This window comes from Mirounga angustirostris, unplaced genomic scaffold (genome assembly GCF_029215605.1).
Source record: "Mirounga angustirostris isolate CCGP_5_RB_7025 unplaced genomic scaffold, mMirAng1.0.hap1 SCAF_13, whole genome shotgun sequence".
Taxonomy (NCBI): domain Eukaryota; kingdom Metazoa; phylum Chordata; class Mammalia; order Carnivora; family Phocidae; genus Mirounga; species Mirounga angustirostris.
The window spans coordinates 649,011-675,177 of record NW_026991721.1 but is presented as its reverse complement, the minus strand read 5'-3'; the positions used below and the strand labels follow the sequence as shown (position 1 = coordinate 675,177).

The window sequence follows — 26,167 nt, the reverse complement described above, 5'->3', positions numbered from 1 at the left end:
GGCCCTCAACCAAAGAAAACTCTGCCCCATAGGACAATGTCTGGACATATTTTTTTGGTTGTCAGAATGGAGGCATCTCGTTGTAGAGGCCAGGGATGCTACTATCAACCACCACTGGACAGCTCTGCACGACAAATGACTGGCCCCACTCTCAACAGTGTGGGGGCGGAGAAAGCCTGCTCTACAGTCAGTCAACAGGTATCTGCCGAGTCCTCGGTATGTGGCAGGCACCTACCTTCCACTTGAACGCAGACCTAGCACAGCACACATGTCTAATATGCAGGTGACTGGCTGTCCAAGAAAATGGGTTTCGATCCCGATGTCCTTCTTGCCCACTGCATTTTTTCTCCCAAAATGGAAGGACTGACATCACTCCTAATTTAAGGCTGTTAACCCTTCGGCCAAGGGCTCCCCTGCAGTGCTAGCCCACAAACACTCAGCATTACAAGATGCATTCTAATTACGAGCGCTACTGCCTTGGAAATCACATTAAATAGCAAAGGAAGGAAAAGAAAAAGAATACTGCCTACTTGTAAAAGCTCCGATCTGAGAGGGTTACCACATGGATCTCTTGGTTTCTCGCACAGGAAGGAGAGGGACAGAAGATCTAAGCTTCCACAGTCTGGGGGAGAACCAGGCTGGCATCCGGGTCCTCCAGTCTAAGGAGGTGAGGGGTTCAGGGGGAGGCTCAACACAACAGCATCTACCAGCAGGTGAAATTACATTCTTCAAAATACACATTAAACCGGGGCGCCTGGGTGGCTCAGTCGGTTGAGCAACTGCCTTCGGCTCAGGTCATGATCCCGGAGTGCCGGGATCGAGTCCCGCATTGGGCTCCCTGCCCGGCAGGGAGTCTGCTTCTCCCGCTGACCCTCCCCCCTCTCATGCTCTCTCTGTCTCATTCTTTCTTTCTCAAATAAATAAATAAAATCTTAAAAAAAAAAAAAAAGAAAAGAAATCTTCAGTGTGGGGGTGCCTGGGTGGCTCAGTTGGTTAAGCGACTGCCTTCAGCTCAGGTCATGATCCTGGAGTCCAGGGATCGAGTCCCGCGTCGGGCTCCCTGCTCGGCAGGGAGTCTGCTTCTCCCTCTGACCCTCCTCCCTCTTGTGCTCTCTGTCTCCCATTCTCTCTCTCAAATAAATAAATAAAATCTTTAAAATATATATATATATACATTAAACCTAAGGTAATAAAAATCAGTCAACTATCTGGTGGATAACAAAAAAATAAATAAAACGCACCGGATGGGAAACTGGTTTTGTGTTCCATTTCTTCAATAAAATAAAAAGGACGCTCTCTGAACACCGGAGTCTCTCTACAGACCAAGCCAGATTTACTGGTGGACCCTCGCTGCCCCACCAGCCTCCCAGCCTGATCCCCTTCCGCTGTGGATTTTCTCCACTGCGAGGGGACACACGTGTCCCTGAGAACGCACGCAGCAGCCAGAGCGGTCACCCAAAGCCATCCCACCCTCTACCGCCCCGGTGTCTGGACTCCCTCGGGGAATGAGTCATTTTAAAGAGGGCGTAATAAGCCACCAGAACCCGGGCAGAGCTGTTCCCACCCCCAAAGTGAAAATCCATGCTATTTTGGAAAACGCTGGGTTAAATGCTCCATTACTAGAAAGACGAGCAGTGTGCTCGAGATGACATCATGCTGGGGGGGGCCTTCGCCGAACCCGGTCGACGATGCCACAGCCCCCCACGCGGGTGGAGAACACCGCCCGCCCTGCACCCCGCACCCCGCAACCCCTGTCCCACTGCTCCCTGACCCGCGGGCCCCAGTCAGAGCCCCCGAGCCTGCCTCCCAGAGGCCTGCGCCCTCCTCCCCCGCCCCATAGGTCCCTCGCACCCCTGCCCTGCGCCCCCGGACCCCCGCCCTCCGGGTCCGCACCCGGGACCCCGCCCCGCACCCCCACACCCCGAGCCTACGCCCCCGGACCCCCGCCCTCCGGGTCCCCAACCGGGACCCTCGCAGCCCCTGCCTGCGCGCTTGGCCCCCGCCCTCCGGGTCCGCGCCCGGGACCCCGCCCCGCACCCCCGCACCCTGAGCCTAAGCCCCCGAGACCCCCACCCCGCCCTCCGGCCTGCGCCCCGGACCCCCGCCCTCCCGGTCCGCGCCCGGGACCCCGCCCCGCACCCGCGCACCGCGGGCCTGCGCCCCGGACCCCCGCCCTCCCGGTCCGCCCCCGGACCCCCGCCCCGCACCCCCGCCCCTCGCAGGCTGGGTCCCGCGCCGCGGCCACTCACAGTTGCGGATGTCGGAGATGAAGACCGCCAGACCCCGCATCCCGTCCCCCTTCGACACAGCGGGCATCTTCGCGCCCCAGGGAGCGGCTGGGCGGGCGGGCCCGGAGGAGGAGCGGGGAGCGGGGAGCGGGTCGCCACCGCCTCGGCCGGAGCCGCCTCAGGCTCAGAGCGCCGCTCTCAGGGCCGCTGCCGCCGCGCGCGCGCGCACGCACGCACGCTCGCGCGCGCTGCGGCGGGCGGCGCGGGCACGAGCACGTCGAGCGCGGGGGCGTAGAGGCGGGCGCGGGAACGCCCCCTGCAGGCGGACAGGCGTGCCGGGCCGCTCCGGGAGCCCTGGGCTCGTCCCGGGACTCCCCAGTCGACCCCCACGGCGCTGACCCAGCCCAGGTTCTGGGGTAGCTTGCTGCCCGCCGTGGGGGGCCCTGAGGGCCTGCTCCGCATCACCCGCCTTCCAGAGCCACCAGCCCCTTCCTTTTTTTTTTTTTTTTTTTTTTATTTATTTATTCATGAGAGACAGAGAGAGAGAGAGAGAGAGAGGCAGAGGGAGAAGCAGGCTCCCCGCCGAGCAGGGAGCCCGATGCCGGGCTCGATCCCAGGACCCCGGGATCACGACCTGAGCCGAAGGCAGACGCTTAACGACTGAGCCACCCAGGCGCCCCACCAGCCCCTTCCTTAACAAAGGGGGGCACTGAGGCCTGAAGAGCAAGGACTGCTACCCCCACGTCATGACAGCACCGGCTGACTACAGGGCCCAGTCTACACTTGGATCCCTCAGTGCCCAACCAGGCCCTTTGCCATTCTGCCACCACCCACCTCTGCATCCTCCCCAGGGGTGAAAGGGGAGGACTGCCCCCATGGGTCAACCTCCAGCAGAGGCCTCTCCCCACCCCAGGGAGTCTGTTCTGAGAGCAGGTGGCCCTGCTGAGCTCGCCTTTGTGGAGCCATAGGGCTTTGAAAAGGAAGCTTCCTCCTTATGGGGAGATGGGAGTTATCTGCCCCCCCCACCTGGTACTAGCCCAGACCCACAAAAGAGACCTCTGTCCCACCCTGGCTCACTTCCTCCGGTCCCAGTGAGAGGTCAGGCCAGGCTGGACCCTGGCCAGGAGGAGGAAGGGGCGGGCCCCTCCCCCTCCCACAGACCGGGCACCCCACCCAGGCTCCGGGTCTCCACGACCTCCTGGGGGAAACCGGAACTGTGGAGACCGGAATCCTTACAAGGCAGCAATTTCACCATCTTCCCAGACCTTCCGAAGAGCTGGGCCAGCAGAGGGCTTCCTGGAGAAGGGGAGAGCCCCAGAGAACACATCCCCACACCTGGAGATAACCCTCCCATGGCCACGCCAGGGGACTCGGACCAAGCAGACCCTGACCCGCCCCCAGCAGCCACTCACAGAACAGGACAATGCCCAAAGGCTGCAGGGCCCATGTGGGGCACGGACAGAGTGGCAGCTCAGCCAAAGTGGAGGGTTTCTCTGAAGAGGGGCTTGGAGCTTGACCGACATCCCACCCCCTTTCAGTGCTGATTCTGGGCCTCCCAGGCCTCCTGGCATTCCCCCAAAGTATGTGTGTGTTTAGGGAGGGGGTCCCAGAGCCTGATGAGACACACAGGCAGCCATGAGAAAGACCCCACATTTCCTCCCAGCTCCCACACCTGCCAGACACACAAGCCCTCAGGTCATTATTACGATCAGACGTCAGGCCTGAGTCCACTCAGCCCTCCCTAACCATGGTCACTCCTCAGCAAGGGACAGTATACCTTTATGAGTATGAGGTGCTTGGAAACTTTCATTTCTTAAGTTGTGTGAATTGGACATCTGTCACATTTTAGCCACTTGTGGTCACAACTGTGTTTCCAAGGGCAAGGGTGGAGCTGAGAGTCTCTTACCAGCATCCGTGGCTACTGGGAAGTAAGGCCACAAGCCCACCACTGGCATCATGAAGGAGAAAACAAGAGCTGGGGAGCCCAGAGCCTGCAGCATGGCCACAGTGTCTGGGGGCATCCTGCACCATTAGCTGGCTGTCCTGACTCTCTCTCACACCCGAGTCTGCCCAGCCCTCCTGTCACTTTTGCAAGTGATGCTTCCCATAGTCCCTGGAGTGGGTTGCAGACAAGGACCCTTTCAGAAAATTGAGGTTGGTGGCCTGGTCCAGACGTGGCTAGAGGCCCTGAGCAGGGTGCAGGGACAGGGATGTGGCAGTCCTGGGCACCTGGTCACCAGAAATGACATGCTTGGGGAAGGCCGGGCTCTGGGAAGCAAGCATGTCCCCTGCCATGGACAACAGCTGAGCATGAGGAATTCAAGAACTCTGTGAAGGGCTGGTGTTTTGAATGAAACAGACCAACTGGAGAAGGGAAGTAATGGGCTCAAACTCCTGACTGCTCCTCTTGGGGTGGCAGGAAGCTGCCCGTGTCCAGGGAGCTTGTTTTTTACAGCCCTCAGACTGAGCCCAAAGCCACATGGCTGGATTTGGGTTGTGGCAAAACAACCACAGAAGTGGAATCTATAACCTCCCCAAATTTGTGGGAACACTGAAGTGCTGTGTGGCATGTGTAGGGTCCAGTAAATGGCATAAGCTGGGGACCCCTGCCCCTCCTTGCCAAAAGCCCCCCTGCCAGCCTCCAGGCCCCTCTCCCCACATTGGATGAAGTTGTCCCCGCCCTTGAAGACGCTGTAATGACATCCCTTGAAGGAGTTAATTTGTAAGAGAAAAGTCTGTTTCCCTCCAAGCCCCCTGGCCTGGCCCCATCGGCTGAAACCTGGGAGAGTCAGGTCCCCAACATAAAGCCACACTGCAATGGGGAAGGCTTAGCCACCAGGAGAATGGAGAACCACAGGAAGTTAGGTTTATGCCAGCAGAACTCTGCAGAACGTGTGTGGGATGAATTCTGAGAGAGTGGACCTGTCCCACGGGGCACCCAGTGATCTGGGTCAGCTGAGCCAGCGTGAGCAGCCAACAGCCTGAAAGCTGGACTCCAGGGGCCCATGTTAAAACAAGGTTGAGATGCCAGAAATTCCAGGATATGATGCAGAGAAAGGAATTCAGAGATTTCTTCTCTCCCAGTTCTAGAAGCTAGAAGTCAAGGTGTGGACACGGCTGGTGCCTCCTGAGGCTGTGGATGAGGATCAGGCCCAGGCCCCTCTTGGCTCGGAGATGGCTGTCTTCTCCCTGTGCCTTCTCACGAGGCCTTCCCTCTGTGCTCCTCTCTCTCTCTGTGTCCAAATTTCCCCTTTTCACAAGGACACCAGTCACACTGGATAAGGGGTCTGCCCTACACCGGTATGAACTCAATTAATTACATCTGCAGTGACCCAAGTAAGGTCACATTCTGAGGGACTCCAACGTGTGAACTTTTAGGAGACATGGTTCACCTTGGTAACGTTGAAACGTGAGCACATGTGGGGACAGGATTTTGAGTCTGTGCCCCCTTCTCTATCTTGGCTACTTGGAACATGGTTTTGATCACTGGAGCTCCATCTCAGACGGGGGAAATAGTCCTTCCACTCACCACTGCACCAGCCCGCAAACCTCCCGTGTTTATGCTACAGCTACCGTGACTGTGGGCTCTGTTGCATCCCGCCCGATCAAGATCCTAGTTAACACCTCTTCTCATGCCTGAGGGCTCGGTGTCCTTGAGGTTTCTGGGGCTACGGGGGCCTGAGGCGTGTCAAGATGCGCCCCCATCCTGCCCTGTGGCTTGTCTTCAAGACCACCTCGCATCCACTCCCCGGGGAGCTCAGAGGGGCTTAAGGAGCATTGTCATTCATCAGTAAACACCCACAGGAGCCATGCAGCTGGTGACACCAACCAGGGGAGGGGTGAAAGAGACATCCATGAAAATCCAGCTGTCTCCACAGGATGCTGCCAGATCAGGCTTCCTATTCACCCCCAGAGCAGGGATCCAAGAACCTCAATTTTCCTAAGTTCCCTGTTGAAAACCACACCCTTTGACTTTTTTTTTTTTCCTTTAAGATTTATTTATTTATTTTAGAGAGAGAGAGCATGCACAAGCAGGAGGGGCAGGGAGAGGGAGAGAGAATCTCAAGCAGCGCCCCCACCCCGATGAGCACAGAGCCTGACACGGGCTTGATCTCACGACCCTGAGATCATGACCTGAGCTGAAACCAAGAGTTGGATGCCCAACCAACTGAGCCACCCAGGCGTCCCCACCCTGTGACCTTAAAGGCCAGACCAACCATGCCAGCAGCCAGCCAGCAGTCCATCACCTCGTGGCATTGGGTGTTTTGTGGCAAGGGCTTCCACCCAGGCCAGCATTCACCCAGCAAGTGTGAGCTGATGGAATATATGTCCATGTTAAGATCGGCCTGGGAAAAATGGTGTCAGGAAAGAAGACATGCCCCCCAACGTCAGTTCGGGCCTTCCTGCGCTCTACGGCATCACGGTCCTGGGGCAGCTGTAACACATGACCACACACCGGAGGCTTAAAAACAAGAAAAATCGATTCTCTCCCAGTTGTAGAAGCCAGAAGGTGAAGATGAAGGGGTCAGCAGCGGGTTCCCCAGGAGGCTCTGGGGGAGATTCTGTCCTTGCTCTCTTCTAGCCGTTGGTGGCTGCCAGCATCCATGACTCAGGGCTCTGTAACCCCATTCTGTGCCTCTGTCATCTCGAGGTCTCCTCCCCTGTGTCTGTGTGTCTCAAATCTCCCTCTTTCCTCTTATGAGCATTCCCGTCATGGGATTTGGGGCTCACCCTAAATCCAAGATGATCTCATCCTAAGATCCTTAATCACATCTGCAGAGACCCTATTTCCAAGCAAGGTCACCTTCACAGGTGCTGGGCTTTGGGACATGGACAACCTTCTGGGGTCAACCATTTGCCCCACTACACCACCAAGAAATTCTGCCCGTCGGGTCTCATCACACACATCCTGCCTCTTCCTTTGGTACAGGGGTATTTTAAGGTTGGTTGTGGGATGATGAGAAGCACAAAACCTAGCCCCGATGCCACGAAGCACACAGCCCTATGCAGGGCCACCCACCCATCGCCGACACCTGTCTTGGGGCCTATCACTGGCCTTGCCTCTCACTGGACACCTACACACCAGACAGCACATGATACCCAGGTCACAGCCCTCACCCCGGCCAATGCCAGATGGGCTGGCAGGGGCTCACATGTGAGACACAGACAGAAAATCTGCTGTGCTGGCTCTGGAGCTAAATCTGAAAGCTTCCGCTGCACGTGAGTATGCCCCACTCCTTCCTTCTTGCTCTGGACTTTGCTTATTCCAGCACCCAGGGAGGATGTCTCCATCCGTGAGCAGGGGAGGGCTCAGCAGCAGGAAATCCTGACGCGTGTCCCTCTTCCTGGGCTTCCGGCCTCATAACTGGACTGTTTTGAGGTTCAGGAGTGGCATTACACAGTGATAGCGGCCTGAGCGCTGCCCTTGGGGCAACCGCTGGCTGAGGCCTCCCCCAGTTAAAATAGGACGAGTCACGGGTTGCCCCTGCTGGGAAGGGCCTTGTCTTGTGCTGACTTCGCCAACAAGGAGAGGCCCAGGGCCACTTGCGAAATGAGGACACCCCACCCTCACCCCACCCTCACCGCACCCCAGCAACACGCAAGCCTAGCCCCCAGAATTCCAACAGCCACCAGGCACCTCCAGCTACCAGGTGCAAGTGCTCTTGGGGTGTGTAATGAGCTCCCCATAGTTACTTAGATACACTTTTTTTTTTAAGTAATTTCTATGCCCGACATGGGGCTTGAACTCATGACCCTGAGTCAGCCAAACGCCTTACTTAGGGACACTTTTGAAGTTGTCCCAGAGGGGCAGCTTCAGGTTAGGGATGCGAGGCTGACCAAGTACACTTGGGGTGGGGTGCTCTGGCCCTGAGGGTGTCCCCAGAGCATGGGGGGGTCGTTCAGTTGGCAGCAGGAGGGCTTGTCCCTGCAGCCCCCCTTGCTCCACGTGGGCGTATACCTGCCCTCTTCTGTCCTCCCGTGCTCACTGCAGACAAGTAGGAGGACAGTGTGAGGGCCAGACCTGGGCTTGAAATTCAGAGCCTGAACTTCTGCCTGGGTACCCCACACCCAGCCCAGGTAGGATGGGCTGTCTCAACGGCAAGAGGGCCAGGAATGGGGCCTGGACACTGGGTTTAGGGACTGGGCAAGGGGGTTATACTCCAATTAACATTAAATTTAAATAATTAGGATTTGATTTATTGAAGTTACAAATTCAAGACTTAACTTTTTAACTTGTTAAGTTCAATTTCATGAACCTTGTTATTCCCTTTATAAGCCTAGCAGATTTATAATTATTTTTCAGGGACCTGTCAAAATATTTGGTCCTATCTACAAACTCAGTGCATTAAGCATTTTCAACATTTCGAACTAAATTTATAAATTCAATTCTCTTACTTCCTTTTTAGGTGGTTTGGCTTATCTGAATTGACAACTAAATTTTGGGTGCTTCAAGAATTCATGTATTCGGGGCGCCTGGGGGGCTCAGTCGTTGAGCGTCTGCCTTCGGCTCGGGTCGTGGTCCCAGGGTCCTGGGATTGAGTCCCGCGTCGGGCTCCCTGCTAGGCGGGGAGCCCGCTTCTCCCTCTGCCACTGCCTCTTTCTATCTCTCTCTCTGACTCTCATGAATAAATAAAACAACAACAACAACAACAACAAAATTAAAAAAAAAAAGAATTCATGTATTCGGGGTTCCTGGGTGTCTCAGTCAGTGAAGCCTCTGCCTTTGGCTCAGGTCATGATCCCAGGGTCCTGGGATCGAGCCCCACATCGGGCTCGCTGCTCAGCGGGGTGCCTGCTTCTCCCTCTCCCTCTGCCTGCCTCTCTGCCTACTTGGGCTCTCTCTCTCTCTCTCTCTCTCTCTCTGTCAAATAAATAAATACTTTTAAAAAAAGGATTCATGGGGCACCTGGGTGGCTCAGATGGTTAAGCGTCTGCCTTCGGCTCGGGTCATGATCCCGGGGTCCTGGGATCGAGCCCCACATCGGGCTCCCTGCTCAGTGGGAAGCCTGCTTCTCCCTCTCCCACTCCCCCTGCTTGTGTTCCCTCTTTCGCTGTGTCTCTCTCTGTCAAAAAATAAATAAAATCTTAAAAAAAAAAAAGATTCATATATTTGATAGGTTAAAATTTTGAATGTGGTGAACACCAAGTTGTCTCAAATGTTCCTGAAACATGAAATACCAAACGTGTTCAGATTTCACTTACTATGTAGGTGATAACACTCTGGTTTTGATTCTCTTAGACCATTCTATGCGTCACTCTAAACCTTACTGTGGCTGAAAGTTGTGTACCCATTTGAAGAAGTCAGTTTTCCATCCAGGTTCTAGGGCCTCTTGGCATCCACCAGCAGGGAGCCTGACACCCCAGAACCCTGCCCAGTGGAGGTCTTGCACTGTCCCTCCTTCCTGCCTGCTTTTGGGTTTCGGGCAATGCTGGCTCAGAGTGAACCCCAAGTGGACTTTGCCATTCTTCAGCTCTGAAGACCTCTGAACTCAACAGGAGTTCATTAATCACTGAATGATGACTGAAAGCCTTTCTCACTAGACCTTTGATATTGCTGGGGTCTCCTTGGCATTCCTAGGACTGAGCAGCTACCTGGGCCCCTAGCAGAGCTGACTGGGATCCTCTCCAGAGCTCTGCCTGACCTAGGGTCACTACCCCAGAAGTCAGTCCTCAGGGCTGAGCTGGGTGCCAGGAACGCAGAGCTGCCAGTGACAGTTGGCACATAATGTGCCTCAGCACACACAGCAGGCTCCAGCCCTCTCTGGGAAGACTGTGGAGGGTCAGCTGGCAGGAAATATGGGGAAGTTGGGGCGCCTGGGTGGCTCAGTCGTTAAGCGTCTGCCTTCGGCCCAGGTCATGATCCCAGGGTCCTGGGATCGAGCCCCGCATCGGGCTCCCTGCTCGGCAGGAAGCCTGCTTCTCCCTCTCCCGCTCCTCCTGCTTGTGTTCCCTCTTTCGCTGTGTCTCTCTCTGTCAAAAAATAAATAAAATCTTAAAAAAAAAAAAAAAAAAGGAAATATAGGGAAGAGAAAGAAGGAAACATGACTAGGAAGAGAGAGAACGAAGTTCAGTTCAGAAAGAAGCATCTCAAGCAGCAGAAATGGGGAAACAAGCCAGGCAGGGCGTCCTGGGGCTGGAGGGGCAGAGCTGGGGTGGGGACGGTTGTGTGGTTTTCTGCAGGAAAGATGGGTGGGTGGTCTCTGTCAGCTTGTATCCAGTGTAAAATGCCTTGTGATGAAAATCGCTGGCCAATTGTGTTCAGTCCCAGCGGTGCCCACTCCTCTTGCCTGCGCTGAGATGGAGGGGTTCTGTTTGCCTCTGAGGGGGGAGGTTCCAGCTTGTAAGAGCTGTAATTTGGTGCCACGGATCCTGGAGGCAGGACAGAGTCCAGGGTCTCGGCTACGCGGGGTTTTCGATGTCCAGGGGCCACACGGAAGCTGCCTGAGGCGGAGGACTGAACTGCGCTTACTCGGGTGCTGTGGGGGATGTCGGGGAGGGCCAGGGTGGAGGGTGGCCACCAGAGGGGAAGAAGGGGGGCCGGGAGAGGCGGCTCCCGATGGTCACCGTGTGGTCACCTCGCGGCACGGCTGGGGCGCCAGCCTCCCAGGGAGAGATACCCCCGCTCCCTTCCCCCGGCCCCTGCCCCGGCCCCGCCCCCGGCCCCTACCCTGGCCCTGTCCCCGGCCCCCAGTCCGGCACGAGAGCCTGCCCCTGTCCTGCCCCTGACCCCGCCCCCAGCCCCGCCTCACACCGGCCCCTGCCCCCGTCCGGCCCCGCCCCCCGCCCCTACCCTTGTCCCCTGTCCCGCACGGAGCCTGCCCCTGACCCCGCCCCCGGCCCCGCCTCACACCGGCCCCTGCCCCCGTCCTGCCCCGCCCCCGGCCCCTACCCTGACCTCTGTCCCCCGACCCCAGCCCCGCCTCACACGGGCCCCTGCCCCCGTCCTGCCCCGCCCCCGGCTTCGGCCCCGCCTCACACCGGCCCCTGCCCCCGTCCGGCCCCGCCCCCAGCCCCTACCCTTGTCCCCTGTCCCGCACGGAGCCTGCCCCTGACCCCGCCCCCGGCCCCGCCTCACACGGGCCCCTGCCCCCGTCCTGCCCCGCCCCCGGCCCCTACCCTGACCTCTGTCCCCCGACCCCAGCCCCGCCTCACACGGGCCCCTGCCCCCGTCCTGCCCCGCCCCCGGCTTCGGCCCCGCCTCACACGGGCCCCTGCCCCCGTCCGGCCCCGCCCCAGGCTCCGGCCCCGCCCCTGCCCCGGTCCAGGGTTCTGGGGCGGGACTTCCGGCGGCGCCTGCCGGCGTCTTCCGGCCGCGCGCGAGGGTGGTGCGGCCGGCCTCCGGGACTTGAAGGTGAGCCCCGCGGCGGCCGGCCGGGGTGGCGTCCGCGCCCCGCGCCCCGCGCCCCGCGCCCCGCGCCCCGGCTCGTGCTCTTCCTCCTCTTCGCACGGCCTCAGTTCCGCGCGGCAAGCTGGGCTCGCGGGAGGCGCGGCGCGAGGGGGCGCGGGTGGTGAGCGCGGGGGCGCGCGAGAGAGCGGGTGCGAGACGACGCGAGCGAAGGCGGTGGGTGCGCCCGGCACGCCCGGTGCGACTGCGGTGGGGTGGCGTGCGGGCCCGAGGGCTGGCCACCCTGTCCCCGGGGCCACGCCAGACTGTGGGGCGGGCGGCCCCGTGCTCGTTGGGCTGCCGAGGCTGGCTGCCGCTTCGTTCGGCCGTGCGCCTTGACAGCCGCAGGCCTCCCACGACGGCGGGGCGCTCGTCGGCGCCTCGCTTCGCACAGCGCGGGGGGCGGAACCAGACCCGTCGCTGTGCTGAGCTGGTGCGGCACGGGGGCCGCGCACTGCGGCTTCCTCCCTGGGCAGGATTCGCGCCCCTTGCCGAGCCCCAGGGCCTGACGGGCAGCCCGCGCCCGACGAAAGTCGCCAGGGCCGCGCGTCCCGCCTCTCCCGCTGCCTTTCCTCCCCAGAGCGCGCTCACCCCCACCCGGGAACGCAGTTGGTTCCAGGACCTGCGCTCCAAGGCGGGAGTGCCGGGACTGGCCGTCACACTGGCGCGGGAGCGGCCGAGCTGCGTGACCCGGGAAGCCGGCTCTTGGTGCAGCCGCGTGTTGGTGACACCCTCGGGGCACATCTGCTCGCGTTTCTCAAACTGCGTATTACTGAGTAGTGAGACCGACTGGATGGGCAGAAATCGATTCCTTTTTTTTTTAATTAAGTTTTATCCATTTAGAGAGAGCGAGGGAGCACACATGGGGGGAGGGCAGAGGGAAAGGGCAGACGCCCCACTGAGCACGGAGCCTCTATCTCACGACCCCGGCATCATGAGCCGAAAGCAAGACAGGGATGCTCAACCCACCGAGCCACCCAAGCGCCCCTAAAAATCGGTTTCTCAAAAATGGAATAGGAAAGGGCGCCTGGGTGGCTCAGTCGGTTGAGCGACTGCCTTCGGCTCAGGTCATGATCCTGGAGTCCCGGGATCGGGTCCTGCATCGGGCTCCCTGCTCGGCAGGGAGTCTGCTTCTCCCTCTGACCCTCCCCCCTCTCATGTGCTCTCTCTCATTCTCTCTCTCTCAAATAAAAATAAATAAAATCTTTAAAAAAAATAAATAAAATGTAGTTAAGGGCGCCTGGGTGGCTCAGTTGGTTAAGCGACTGCCTTCGGCTCAGGTCATGATCCCGGAGTCCCGGGATCGAGTCCCGCATCGGGCTCCCTGCTCAGCAGGGAGTCTGCTTCTCCCTCTGGCCCTCCCCCCTCTCATGCTCTCTCACTCTCTCTCTCTCTCAAATTAAAAAAAAAATGAAATAGGAAAATTGTCAGTGTATCAGAGCATGGTTCGCTCTGTTAGTGGCTTTCACTCAACACATACAGTGCATATGCACACGTGGCGCCTGCACACAGGTACTGGGCTATGACACACGCTAACTGTGGGTCTCAAAAAACATTTGAAAGTCACTGCTGTGACTTGCTGTCCTTTGGCCAACGCACTGCTGAAACAGTCCTCCCCGGAGCTTGGAGCCCCCGGAATAGTGGGGCTCTCAGTTGTTAGAGCAGATCGGAGACCCCTGCCTCCCCAGGTCCCTCTCGGTGACCACAGACATGAAGTGCTCACTACACCCCACACTCTGGGGGGGCTGTGCTGCCTGAAGGAGGTCATTGGTGTGTGTGGAAAAAAGGGACATGAGAGCAGGGGCTCTGCAGAGAGCACGATGGGAGAATTTGCCCTCAGGCCTCTGGTAGGATGTCCAGGCCCACGGTGCATAGCAGGGAGCCATGGGAGGTGCAGACAAGGGCCTTGCTGCTGCTCACGCGCCCCACATGTCACAGCAGCTCACACACTGTGTCCTCACCACCACATGTCCGGCCTTCGGTCTGGAAAGTTCATGGCCAGTCAGGGAGTGGCCCAGCACTCATGAGCAACCCTCTCATGATACCATCATGCCTCATCCCAGGGCTGGCCACTGGGCACAGTCAGTCAGGGGCAGTGCCCGTCCAGGCCTTGAGCTCAGTCTGGCTCTTTCCGTTGCTCTCTCCACTGTGTACAGAGCCTGGCAGGGTCCATCCCCCTTCCCCCAGATGAGCCCCATCTCTGCCCTTTCCCCTTCCTTCCCCATAGTGTGAAATCATAGGTCAGGGGGCGGGTGAGCCATAGGCAGAGGGTCTCTGCGGGGGTGGGCAGCAGGTGGGGCAGCAGGCCATGGACAGAGGGCGAGAAGCCTACTGGGGCACACCCCAGGCCGCTGTGGATTGCTTGAGGACCTCCCTCCCGCTTGGTTTCTCATACCTTCCATCCTGTGTGACCCAGACCTCCACCCTGGAGCTGAGGAGGAGACTGAGGTCATGGAGTGGACCCAGAGGGGCTGGGGTCAAAGGTGGGGGTGCCTGGCAGAGTGGGCCCTCTGTCCCACTCCATGTGGCTCCTGCCAGCAGGTGGGGTTGTCCCTGCATGCACAGCTGTCCTCTCGGCTCTGCAGCCCCTTGTGCAACCATGTTTGTTCAGGTGTCTTTCTGGCCTCCTGGTGGCCAGGCTTCCTAGAGTTAGCCCCTCATAGCCTGGCAGCCGCGATCTCAGCCTGCTCGTGTGAGTTCTGTGTCACCTGCCCTCTGCTGTGACTGAGAGAGCCCAAGTCAGAGCTGTGGTCACGAGATGGGAGGAGGCAGGGGCTGTTGTCCTTGATGATTCTGATGATGCCAGGAAGTGTCAGGAGAGGGGCTGCTGGGGAGGGGAGGGGGCGGAGGATGGCAATCTGGGCCTGGGTCTTTGTATCCCTCCCCATAGCCCCTTCAGAGTTGCCCTTGCAGCTGTGTCCCTTCTGTCCTCCCGTGAAGCTCTTGGGCCAGGCTTTTGTGCCTCCCTGCCTCGTGGGGAGGGACCTCCAGGGCTCCTCACCTGGGCTTTATTCTCCCATGGCCCCACACGGGTATGCTGTGGGAGTATCCGGGGCCTCAGTGTGCAGACTTGCTGCTCTGTGAAGGGAAGCAGCTGGAGAGGAGGGTTTTGGAGGAGCTCAAACCAGCTCCTGGCCAGGAGGTCAACAGGGTGGAGGGGATGGAGGGGTGAGCGCTGCGGAAGGCCGGACTCTGTCGGCACCTGACGGCGTACCCTGCCTGGCTGGGGCTCTGGTGACCCCATAGCCTGAGGAAAGGCCACATGCCTGCCTGCTGGGCAGGTGGCTAGGCTGGCTCCCCATGGCCTGTGCGGTCTCCTCTGGCTCTGTCACCAAATGGTTCCTAAGCTGGTCTGGAGGGGGCAGTCCACCGGGGCTGTGAGTCTGTGGACCAACACACTTGTACACCTTAAAGCCTCATTAAGGGCTACAGCCAGCCTGGGCCTGCTTGTTACTCAGCTGCCCTCAGAGTGAAAGACAAGGAGGCAGCATTGCTGGGGGAGGGGGGGGGAGCAGCAGAACCTAAAAGAGAACTGCAAGCTCATAAAAGTCCAGTGCAGGAAAGCCAGAAAGTATAGCTAAAGCCAAAAAGATACAGAATGATCAGCAGTCCAGATAGCCTCCTCATTTACTTTTTAGCGTCGCCCTTTCTGTACTTTTCTCTGTAGGTGTGTATGCACGCAGGAATTCTTAAATAAAGCTGGGATCCTTCTGCATGTGTGCACTTTGTCACATTTGCACCGACCAGTGCACTGTGAGCATTACAGTGCCTGTCCGTACGCCAGCATATGGAAATGTGTGTTATTCTGTTTAAACAGTGCTGTGATGAACCTCCTCATGCGTTCTCCACATAAGTGCAGAAGTCCCCCAAAGTGTAATTTGTGAAAGGAAACACGTGTTGGAAAGTATACTTATGACTAGATTGTCATCCAAAAGATTTTCGCAAACTGAATTCCCAGGAACAGCTCGCGAGAATTGTTGCTGTCCCAAGTCCACGCCGTTAGCATAGTACCCTGTAGTCCTCACCAACACTGTGTGTCTACTCCTTTAATTGCTAGTGAAGCTGAGGTGCTGTTTCTGGGGCTTAAGGCATCTCTGTGTATTCCAGAGGATCTCTGTGTATTCCAGGGCGCCTCTGTGTATTCCAGGGGATCTCTGTATATTCCAGGGCATCTCTGCCTATTCCAGGAGATCTCTGCATATTCCAGGGGATCTCTGCGTGTTCCAGGGCATTTCTGCGTATTCCAGGGCGCCTCTGTGTATTCCAGGGGATCTCTGTGTATTCCAGGGTGTCTCTGTGTATTCCAGGGGATCTCTGCATCTTCCAGGGTGTCTCTGAGTATTCCAGAAGATTTCTGCATATTCCAGGGCGTCTATGCCTATTCCAGGGGATCGCTGTGTATTCCGGAGGATCTCTGTGTATTCCAGGGGATCTCTGCTTTTTCCAGGGCATCTCTGTGTATTCCAGGGGATCTCTGTGTATTCCAGGGCGTCTCTGCCTATTCCAGGGGATCGCTGTGTATTCCAGGGTGTCTCTGCGTATTCCAGGGGATCTCTGTGTATTCCAGGGGAGCTCTGCGTATTCCAGGGCATCTCTGCGTATTCTAGGGGAGCTCTGCATATTCCAGGGTGCCTCTGCGTATTCCAGGGGATCTGTGTGTATTCCAGGGCGTCTCTGCCTATTCCAGGTGATCTCTGCGCATTCCAGGGTGTCTCTGCATATTCCAGGGGATCTCTGCATATTCCAAGGGATCTCTGCATATTCCAAGGCGTCTCTGCTTATTCCAGGGGATCTCTGCGCATTCCAGGGTGTCTCTGCATATTCCAGGGCATCTCTGCGTATTCCAAGGGATCTCTGCATATTCCAGGGCATCTCTGTATATTCCAGGTGATCTCTGCGTATTCCAGAGTATCTCTTTGTATTCCAGGGGATCTCTACATATTCCAGGGCGCCTCTGCGTGTTCCAGGACGTCTCTGTGTATTCCAGGGGATCTCTGCATATTCCAGGGGATCTCTATGTATTCCAGGGGATCTCTGTGTATTCCAGGGCGCCTCTGCGTATTCCAGGGCGTCTCTGTGTATTCCAGGGTGTTTCTGCCTATTCCAGGGGATCTCTGTGTATTCCAGGGGATCTCTGCGTATTCCAGGGTACCTCTGCGTATTCCAGGGGATCTCTGCGTATTCCAGGGCACCTCTACGTATTCCAGGGGATCTCTGCGTATTCCAGGGCATCTCTGAGTATTCCAGGGGATCTCTGCATATTCCAGGGCGTCTTTGCGTATTCCAGGCGATCTCTGTGTATTCCGGGGGATCTCTGTGTATTTCGGGGTGTCTCTGTGTACTCCAGGGCATGTCTGTGTATTATAGGCATCTCTGTATCTTGGGCGTGTATAACGTGGGGTACTTCTGCATTGTGGGATATCTCTATGTTACAATGTGTCTGTATTACACAGTATCTCTATTATGGGGTATCTGTATTATGGGGTATGCCTGGCTTTACAGGGTATCTGTGATAACATGTCTGTATGGGGCAGCTGTGTGTTAGGGAGTTTGGGGTTTTGTGTACTAAGGTATGACTACACCTCTTCATTTCCTATATTTTCGTAGTGGGGCATTTTTTATTGGAGCCTCTTATTCTTTTTTTTTTTTTTTTTTTTAAGATTTTATTTGACAGAGAGAGACACAGCGAGAGAGGGGACACAAGCAGGGGGAGCGGAGAGGGAGAAGCAGGCTTCCTGCCGAGCAGGGAGCCCGGTGCGGGGCTCGATCCCAGGACCCTGGGACCATGACCCGAGCCGAAGGCAGACGTTTAACGACTGAGCCACCCAGGCGCCCCTGGAGCCTCTTATTCTTGATTTGTAAAAGTTCTTTGCTTATTATGGATAGATAATGGGTAGGAATGCTTTGTGAAGTATGTTCTAATTTTTTTCTGGTTTATTATTTCTTTAAATTTGCTTTTTTGTTTCCTAAATGAAAGTGTCACTTTTTTTTTTTTTTTTTAAGATTTTATTTATTTAGGGGCACCTGGGTGGCTCAGTCGTTAAGCGTCTGCCTTCGGCTCGGGTCATGGTCCCAGGGTCCTGGGATCGAGCCCCGCATCGGGCTCCCTGCTCGGTGGAGAGCCTGCTTCTCCCTCTCCCACTCTCCCTGCTTGTGTTCCCTCTCTCGCTGTCTCTCTCTGTCAAATAAATAAAATCTTTAAAAAAAAAGATTTTATTTATTTATTTGACAGAGAGCACAAGCAGGGGGAACAACAGGTAGAGGGAGAGGTAGAATCGGGCTCCTTCCCCCCGCTCCCCGAGCAGGGAGCCCGATGCGGGGTTGGATCCCAGGACCCTGGGATCATGACCTGAGCCAAAGGCAGCCGCTTAACCAACTGAGCCACCCAGGTGCCCCTAAAGTTTGTGGGGTTTTTTAAAGATTTTATTAATTTATTTGAGAGAGAGAGCGTACAAGCGGGGGTGAGGGGCAGAGGGGGAGGGACAAGCAGACTCCCCACCGAGGAGAGAGTCCAACATGGGGCTCGATCCCAGGACCCCGAGACCATGACCTGAGCCGAAGGCAGATGCTTCACCAACTGAGCCACCCAGGCGCCCCTGAAGTGTCACGTTTCTATATAATGAATTCTGTTGGCCTGTTCTTCCCTAACTTCCACACTGCTGACGTACTTGGAAGGGCCTTCTCCGCCCTGAGTTTTCAGAAGCAGGCACCCATATTTTCTTCTAGGCCTTTCCGTGGCACTGCTGTTTTACACTTAAGCCCTCCAGTAGCCTGGATTTCTTTGGGTTGGTGGGGGGCAGCCACCGTTTCCCTAGATGGCACCCGTGGTCAGGGCAGCCCTGAGGCAGTGGGGAAGGCTTTCTGATCAGCAGCAGGGAGGCCCCTTTCTGGGCATCTGAGGAACGAGGGGCCCAGCAGTGCCGGAGGCTAGTCAGGCCACTAGGGCTGGCCCAGGGCAGGGCTCTGTCCTGGGGCCAGTGCCCAGGCAGTGCCATGAGGACCCAGGCCCTATGAGGTGCTCCATTTGGCAGAGGGGACACCCCACACTGCTGGTGGTCATGTGTGCTCTGCTCTCTCTACAGCCCCCTGGCCCCCGAGGTTGGACTGCACTGTGATACTCCCACCATGAGGACGCTGCTCAGCACGCTCTGGCTTGCTCTGGCCTGCAGCTCTGTTCATACTACTCTGTCAAAGTCAGATGCCAAAAAGGCCGCCTCGAAGACACTGCTGGAGAAGGTAGGGGTGTTCTGGGGGTTGGCCTCTTCCTGCCCCCTGGAGTCGCGTGCCGAGGCCTGTGATGCAGCGCTCTGTAAGCCGGGAGGCTGGGGCCTTGGCCTCCTCGGGCAGCTGGCCAGTATTGCCCGGGGCTTTGGCCAATGGCCTGAGAGGGAGCAGCTTCTGGAGAAGGGGCTGAGGGTGTGCCCACCCCCACTGGCCCAGATTTCGGCCCTCACACCGCCTCTGCTTCTTCCCATGGCCATACTCTTGTCCTGCCTTGCGGAGCTCTATGATCTTAGTGGTGGTCGAGTGGATCAGACAAGAGACATGCCTTTGCGCCATTTTTCTGGGACGGGAGAGTGAGTCCTCAGGGACTGTCAGCTCCTCAAGGGTGGACCTTTCCCTGTGGTCTCCGGTCAGCAGCACTGTGTTGATCCCATGACACAGTGCCTGGCTGATCAGAGCACTGTTGCTGTTCCTCGGGGTCCCATGTCCTGCCTGTGGACAGCAGGCCTTGACCATTTTGTCCTGTTGCTTTTATTTCAGACTCAGTTTTCAGAGAAGCCTGTCCAAGACCGGGGTCTGGTGGTGATGGACCTTCGGGCTGAGGATGTGGTTCTGGAGCATCGTAGCTACTGCTCAGCAAAGGCCCGGGAGAGGCACTTTGCTGGGGACGTCCTGGGCTACGTCACTCCAGTAAGCCAGGCCCTGGGGCAGATAGGGAGGTCCCGAGGGCAAGGTGGCCACTGGGGTCCTCACCTCCCAGGGTTGCTGCCGTGCAGGTACATGGGGAGAGAGGCCTCCCGAAGAAGTGACAGCCATCTCAAGGGTTTTCTGGGGGCTTGTCCCACGTGGCCCAGGTGGTCCTGTGGTGTCTCTAGGGCCCTCTGTCCACAGCTGCAAGTGCACTCATCTGTTCTCCATTTTCTGCCAGTGGAACAGCCATGGCTATGATGTTGCAAAGGTCTTCGGGAGCAAGTTCACGCACATCTCGCCCGTGTGGCTACAACTGAAGCGGCGGGGTCGGGAGATGTTCGAGGTCACAGGCCTTCACGACGTGGACCAAGGTTCTCACGTTGCTGCTCATCTGTGCTCGTCCTGAGGGCCCAGAAGGGTGTGAGTGCATGTCTGCATGTGTGTGAGTGTGAGGGTGTGACTCTATGTCTGGGAGTGTGTATGTGCACGAGGTGAGACTGTCTGGCATTGGCCCAAACCCTGTCCCTTTGGCAGTTTGTACACAGGGTCCAGGGAGGAGGTGTCCAGGAGGGCCTGGCTATCTTGGCAGCCACCTCCGTGAGCACGCATCCAAGTTCACAGAGCCTTCCCCCTTTGGGGTTTGGAGAGAGGGTGTGTTAGCTGATTGTGGTGTTCTGAGACCCAAAACCATCCCTCGATGCTGGGAGGGCATGTCAGAGGACACAGGCTGGGCAGCACTGGGACCTGGCCCTCAGGCACCCTTTAGCTCCAAGAAACAGTCCTAGCCGCCTTGGAGGCTACTTTTCTCTAGATGTGGCCAATGCCACCACTTTCTCCCCAGTGACCCAGAGGTCTGACCTGCCCTGGCTGCTCTGCAAGGGGAGGAAGAGAAGGAGGGGGCTGGACGCACAGATTCTCTCTTGCTGCCTCCCCTCTGCACGTCCATTGCAGGGGCCCCGGCATTTTCTTCCTTGGGGGTGGGCTGGGTCTTCATGTGTCCCTGCATCGACTGTCCTCTCCTTGTCCCACAGGGTGGTTGCGGGCAGTCAGGAAGCAGGCCAAGGGCTTACGTATTGGTAAGTCCACTGGGCCTGGACTGTCAGGGCACCCAGCCCTTAAGCCGCATGCTGTGAGATAGAGGCCCTGGCAGGGCCGGGCTGAGAGTGATGCCGGCCCTACCTGCCCAGTCCTGGAGCTCACAGGTGGCAAGGGTGCTCCCAAAGTACAGTGGGATTAGCAGGGGGTGGGGATTGGAGCAAGGGGACAGGTGACGGCTGAACAGGAGGAGCCCTGGTGGGTGGGGCCAGCTGGAGACCAATCAGGGTGGAAGACGGTCCGGCAGGAGCCAGGCGTGAGGAGCGGGCACCCAGAAACTTGGTGTGTGAGGGGGAAAGGGGTCGGCATTACCCAGCGCCCCTCCCTTACCAGGCCATGTGGGCGCTCAGCTATGTGGTCACTCTGCTGTGGTGGCGAAGGGCTGCCCTGAGGGTGGGGCCAAGTACAGAGGGGTCACAATCCCTGTGTGGGTCTATTCCCCAAGTGCCCCGACTCCTGTTTGAGGACTGGACTCATGAGGACTTCCGGAATGTCTTGGACAGCGAGGACGAGATAGAAGAGGTTGGCAAGACCATGGTCCAGGTGGCCAAGGTAAGGCCTGGCACTGCATGGGGTCAGCCCAGGCTGCCCTAGGCTCCCTCTTGACCACAGAGGTCCTCTGGGCTGGGAGGCTTCCCTTGGGCGATACCTGGCTGCCCACTGCCCTCCTGGCCCTTCAGGCCCCCAGGGGTTGGGGTTGGAGAGGCACACAAGTGGACAGGACACAAGAGGCCCAGCCCCCCTGCTCCTGGCTCCTCTGGGGACCTCCACACTGCGCCCTTCAAAGAGGGGCTTCGGGGCCTGCCATGACCTCACTGTGTGGGTGGCTGTGGCTGGCCCTCGGTAGCCTTCCCACCCACCCCTCTGGGCTCCTCGGACCCTCTCTGTCTGCCCTGTGCCTTTCAGAGCCAGCACTTTGACGGCTTCGTGGTGGAGGTCTGGAGCCAGCTGCTGAGCCAGAAGCACGTGTGAGTGGGCTCTGTGCTCTTCCTGTCCCCCTGGCGTCCTGGAGGAGGGTGGAGGAAGGACTGAGGGAGGGCCATCGTGGGGAGGGCCTTCTTCCCATGGTCTACACCCAGGGGCAGGGATGGCCCCGGAAGCAGCCGAGGGCCAGCGTCCGGCTCTGGCCGCACTGTTGCTTTGCCCGCCCGGACGCCTGCGTGGATGGTGAAGGGAGTGTGATAAGCATCCCCCAGGAGTGTGCTAGGGGGGACTGGCCCAGGTGGTGACGGCAGGGTCAGGCTTGGACGTGAGCAGGAGCCCCTCTGCTGAGAAGAGGTCCGCTGATGCCAGCCACCAAGTCATCTAGGACATGAGTCAGCCGCCCAGGCCTGCAGGCTCTGGGTGCTCCCCTCGTGGTGGCACCCACCCTGCCTGTGACCAGAGTGACCAGGCGGGGCGGGAGTGGCCATGTGTTGCCTGCAGCAACCACCACCTACTTCCATCAGGGACACGGGGGTCAGCCCCACAAAGGGCCGAGGGAGTCCCAAGCTGTGCTGCGCAGGGTGTCTTGGATGTTCGCGTGGCAGAGCGCTGGGGTAGCCCACGCGGTGCCGGGGGCAGCAGAAGCCGTCAGCCAGCCACCGCTGGCTCTGGAACCTCCCCTCCCTTTTCTGCTCGAAGCCTGAGTCCGTCCGTCCTCCCCCCGTGCCCCCGCTTCTCCATGCCTGCCTGCCCTAGCAGGGAGCACTGGGCTAGGGCTGCCCCCAGGGCGGCCCCCCTTCTGTCCTCCTGCAGCTGCAGGCCATTCTCTGCCCACTCAGAGGCGGTGTCCAAGTGCAGGTGGAAGGCATGCTGTTGGCTCTCATCTGTGCCTGGAGCCAGGCATGCCTGGGGGCTCCTTGCCCAGGGTTGGAGGGGCAGGCCTATCTGGGCAGCTGTGGTTCCCCCTGCACTTGGGCCCAAGCCCCTAGCCCTGGGAGGGCCATGAGGCCCAGTTTGGGCGGGGAGGATGGGTAGAGATAGTGCGAGCCAAGTTGAGGGGCTTCCTGTGTTTATCGGGAGCTAGCACAGGGCACCTGTGCCTGGGGTCCTGGCTCTCAGCCAAGAGACCCTCCTCACCTCTCCTCCCAGGCAACAGCCCTGACAAGGTGACTGTCCAGCACCTTCTGGAGGCGGAGCTGGAGACCTTCCACTGCACCTTCTCACCAGGCAGCTTCATTCTGCCCCGGCTTGCTGCAGGGGGTGGGCGCTTACCTGAGCCACAGCCAGGATATAGCAGGCCCATCCTGCTGCAGGGTGATGAGGGTGATGAGGGTGCGGCCAGCAGGGCAGTCGGGGGCCAGGTGGAGTGGGGTGGAGAGCAGCCAGGATGACAGATGGCTCTGGGCACATCGCCACCTGGGAGCCGTCTCCCAGGATGGAATGGGCCTGGTGGCAGCGAGGCACAACAAAAACATTTCACAAGGCCGTCCCCCCCGTCACCCTCACTGGGGCGTCTGACGAGGTGACCGAGGGCACTGTTCCTTCTCCAGAGGCCAGCCTGGAAAGGCCATTGTTGGCAGATGCTGTGGGGCACACAGCCTGCGTGGTGTGGGGGCACGGCGGCACAGCGTCGGCTTGACGCCCTGGACGCAGGCCCCCCGGGCCTCCCTCCCACAGAGGTCCTCTGGGGAGGAGCAGGTGGTCCGAGCAGTTGAAGCAGGCAGGGATGGTGCCCAGCTCCAGTGAGTAGCCCGGTCCCCTCCACACGTGCGCAGGGCACACAGGTGACCCCAGGTTCCCAGCTGGTGGGTGCTGCCCCAGGGGCACAAAACCACCCTTCCCTTCTCACAAAGACGCAGTCCTGGGGCCGTCCAGAAAGCCAGGACAGCCAGTGCCGGGCTGCAGACGCGACAGCTGTCGGCAGCAGGGAAAGGGGCGTGTGCTCTCCAAGGGCTTGACTGGAGCCCAGGCTGCCTCCTTGCAGGAGAGACTCCGCGCGCCAGGGCTCACTCCTGCCGAGCCGCGCTCCAGCAGTCAATACCCAGCCACCCTCCTCAAGGCATCCGGGGCCGCAGCCTTCCTCTGCACACTTGTGTGGAGGGGGGCCTGGAGGTGGGCACTGGCCCCATGCCCTGGCCATGCAAGGGCAGCCAGGACAGCCCTGCCATCCCCGCTGGTGAGAATCCCGTGCCTTAGCCCCTCTGATCTGCACTGTGCGTGAGGGGTGGATGCACTGGGCTCTGCAGACTGGGCCCAGGCCAGACTGAACACAGAGCGCAGCTTAGCCACCTGCGGGGCTCCTGGGCACCTGTCACTAGGTGGTCCTCGCTGCGTGGCATGAGGGGGATGGGGTGCCTGGAGCCGGCTTCGTCTCCATTCCACTGGTCGTACCTGCCACGCCTCTAGGGCCAGAGGAGTCCACGACTCCAGCTTCCTCTCTGTCCCCCACCTGGTGGCCCACTTCCTGTTGAGACATGCCCGTGCACAAGTGGGGAGTCCCGCCTGATGCCCACCCGCAGGTGTCCCTTCTGTGTGTCCCAGGGCGGAGGATGCCCCCCTGCCCTGCCTAGGACTGAGACAGACGGCTGTGTCTGGGTATCTTCCAGGCTGGGGGTGGCCACAGGAGGGGGCTGGGTAGTTGAGGCCAGTGCTTTGGGGTACCAGGCTGGGACTCCCCCACAGCACAAGGCCTGGTTGGTGGAGCTGTCCTCACTATTCTGGTCCTGGGGCATCTCTCAGGTGCTGTGTGGCACCCAGTAGGCCAGGTGGTGTTTCGTGGCCTGGGCTGACCCAGCCACCAGCAGGTCAGCATGCTGGGCACATGTGGGTCCTTCCCCACCCCCTGGGCAGGCTGTATGTCTGGGAGAGGCCAGAGGTGCTGGGGTGCTGCCCAGATGCCCCTTTGTTCCCCATGCCATTTTCGGTGACCCTGAGCGAGGAAGGACAGGGACCAGCCAAGTTCTGAGCAGGCCCAGTTTGGGTAGAGGGTGACCCCTGCAGGACTTGCTGGGCTGCCCTGGTGCTCAAGCGTTTGCACGGCGCAGGGCCACACTGGAGCCGTCCAGGGCACAAGGTGCCCATGAAGGGGCGCCTGCCCTGTAGTGGGTCTGGGTCAGGCCTCTCGACTTCCTGTTCTTGATCTCCTGGTTCTTTGCAGGGGCCTCATCCACATGCTCACCCACCTGGCTGAGGCCCTGCACCAGGCCCGGCTGCTGGCCATCCTGGTCATCCCACCGGCTGTCACCCCTGGGTAAGTTCCTTGCTCGCTGGGGGCGGGCAGCTCCGTCCCAGTCAGTAGCAACCCTGGGTGGGTAGACGCCGTGGGAGCTGGGGCTGGGGATCCATGTCAGCCACGGCGGCATGTCCTCGCACATCAGCAGCGGCAGGCTGCACCCTTCCAGCCGAGCGTTGGAAGATGTTAGGAGTTCCTCAGTTTGAGGGCCTGCATCTTTTAGACACTTCCACTCACTCTCAGGTGTAGCCCTGGAGCTTCACCACAACGCAGAGCTTTAGGGAATCCACACCTGCCGCATCTGTGGGAGGTTCGGGCTGTGTGGTCACACCCCCTCCTTCCCCGGCCTGGCTGCTCACCCTCCCCAGCCCAGTGAGGCAACCCTTCTGGAACCCAGGGCACAGGGAGGATGAGCAGCCCAGGCCCTAGTTGTTGGAGCTGTGTCCCCTCTGCCCAGGGTGTCACCCAGTGCCGGGCACCATGGATGCCCCAGATCTGTCGTGGGGACCAGGGGCAGACCCAAGGTCAGATAGCAGGGCTTTGTTGGGGAGGCGGCCACAGAGGTCTGAGTGGAACCAACTGGGGGCTTTGCTTGGCCTTTGCCAGCCCAGCCCCTTGGCCCACAGGTGCACGCTGGGCTCCCACCTGCTGCCCTGGGACGAAGCAACTGGCCCACCCTGTCGAGTGGCAGCAGGATGGGTGGGCCTCTGGGGCCTGTGATGTCCAGCTGTGTTCCCAGGCTGAGGGACTCACAGAAGCACCAGTTGGCCCATGGAGCCTGGCATGCCACCAGAGGCTATGGGCTGTGCTCCCACATGTCCTTTGCATTACCTGGGCATCAGCCTGCTATCTGAGTTTTCTCCCCATACTGTCAAGGTTCTCAGTCCACTGTGGGTGGGGAGGGTCCCACAGGCCAACACCTCCCTCCTGGAGCAGGGCAGGTGCTGCTCAACCCAGGAGGGAGCCCACCCAGAGCCCCACCTGTCTGTCCTTTATCCCACACATACGGATGTATGTGTGCACGTTGGTGAATGTATGTGGGGTGCACATGTGTCCTGAGGCTGGCTCCCAGGGCGGGGCCTCTCGTGGCTGCCTGAGGTTGGGGCTGGGACTGGGACTGGAAGAGGAGCTTTTCCTCTGGGAAGGCCAAGGCGCGGACCCTCTAGAGCCTGTGGGTTTGGCCACGGTGCTTGGCGCCCATTTCCTCCCAGTTTTTGTGGGTGGCTTGGGGACCAGGGGGTCCTTGGCCGGGTTGAGACCCTGTCATCCTTTGTGGTCAGGATCCATCTGTGGGATGGGTACAGGAGGTGCCCTCCGTGGAGGTAAGCTCCTCAGGGGCTGGGGGCATCTCCTCAGGCTGAGGGCTGGTGCTGTGCAGTCCCACAGCCA

General features: G+C 59.0%; 2 protein-coding genes across 12 annotated transcripts in view; one reads left to right on the top strand and one right to left on the bottom strand.

Annotated features, from left to right (window-relative positions):
- Window positions 1–2,459, bottom strand: part of AP2A2 (adaptor related protein complex 2 subunit alpha 2) — an 88,739-nt gene extending 86,280 nt beyond the window's left edge. For 2 of the 3 annotated variants that reach the window (XM_064575974.1, XM_064575976.1), the window contains exon 1: window positions 2,250–2,459. In XM_064575974.1, coding sequence (XP_064432044.1) covers window positions 2,250–2,316 — 67 coding nt within the window. In that variant the 5' untranslated portion in view covers window positions 2,317–2,459. The remainder of the gene's footprint in view (window positions 1–2,249) is intronic. The other variant, XM_064575975.1, reaches the window with a different exon arrangement.
- A 9,016-nt stretch (window positions 2,460–11,475) lies between these two features.
- Window positions 11,476–26,167, top strand: part of CHID1 (chitinase domain containing 1) — a 29,207-nt gene continuing 14,515 nt past the window's right edge. For 7 of the 9 annotated variants that reach the window (XR_010406738.1, XM_064575942.1, XM_064575947.1 and 4 more), the window contains exons 1-8: window positions 11,476–11,580; window positions 18,696–18,849; window positions 19,378–19,527; window positions 19,766–19,898; window positions 20,559–20,603; window positions 21,068–21,174; window positions 21,529–21,590; window positions 24,704–24,796. Coding sequence is in view for 8 of the 9 variants with exons in the window: in XM_064575942.1 (XP_064432012.1) it covers window positions 18,739–18,849; window positions 19,378–19,527; window positions 19,766–19,898; window positions 20,559–20,603; window positions 21,068–21,174; window positions 21,529–21,590; window positions 24,704–24,796 (701 nt within the window). In the remaining variant the exon portion in view is untranslated. Of the gene's footprint in view, window positions 11,581–11,603; window positions 11,791–18,695; window positions 18,850–19,377; window positions 19,528–19,765; window positions 19,899–20,558; window positions 20,604–21,067; window positions 21,175–21,528; window positions 21,591–21,697; window positions 23,723–24,703; window positions 24,797–26,167 lie in introns of those variants that run through there. The other 2 variants (XM_064575943.1, XM_064575948.1) reach the window with 2 other exon arrangements.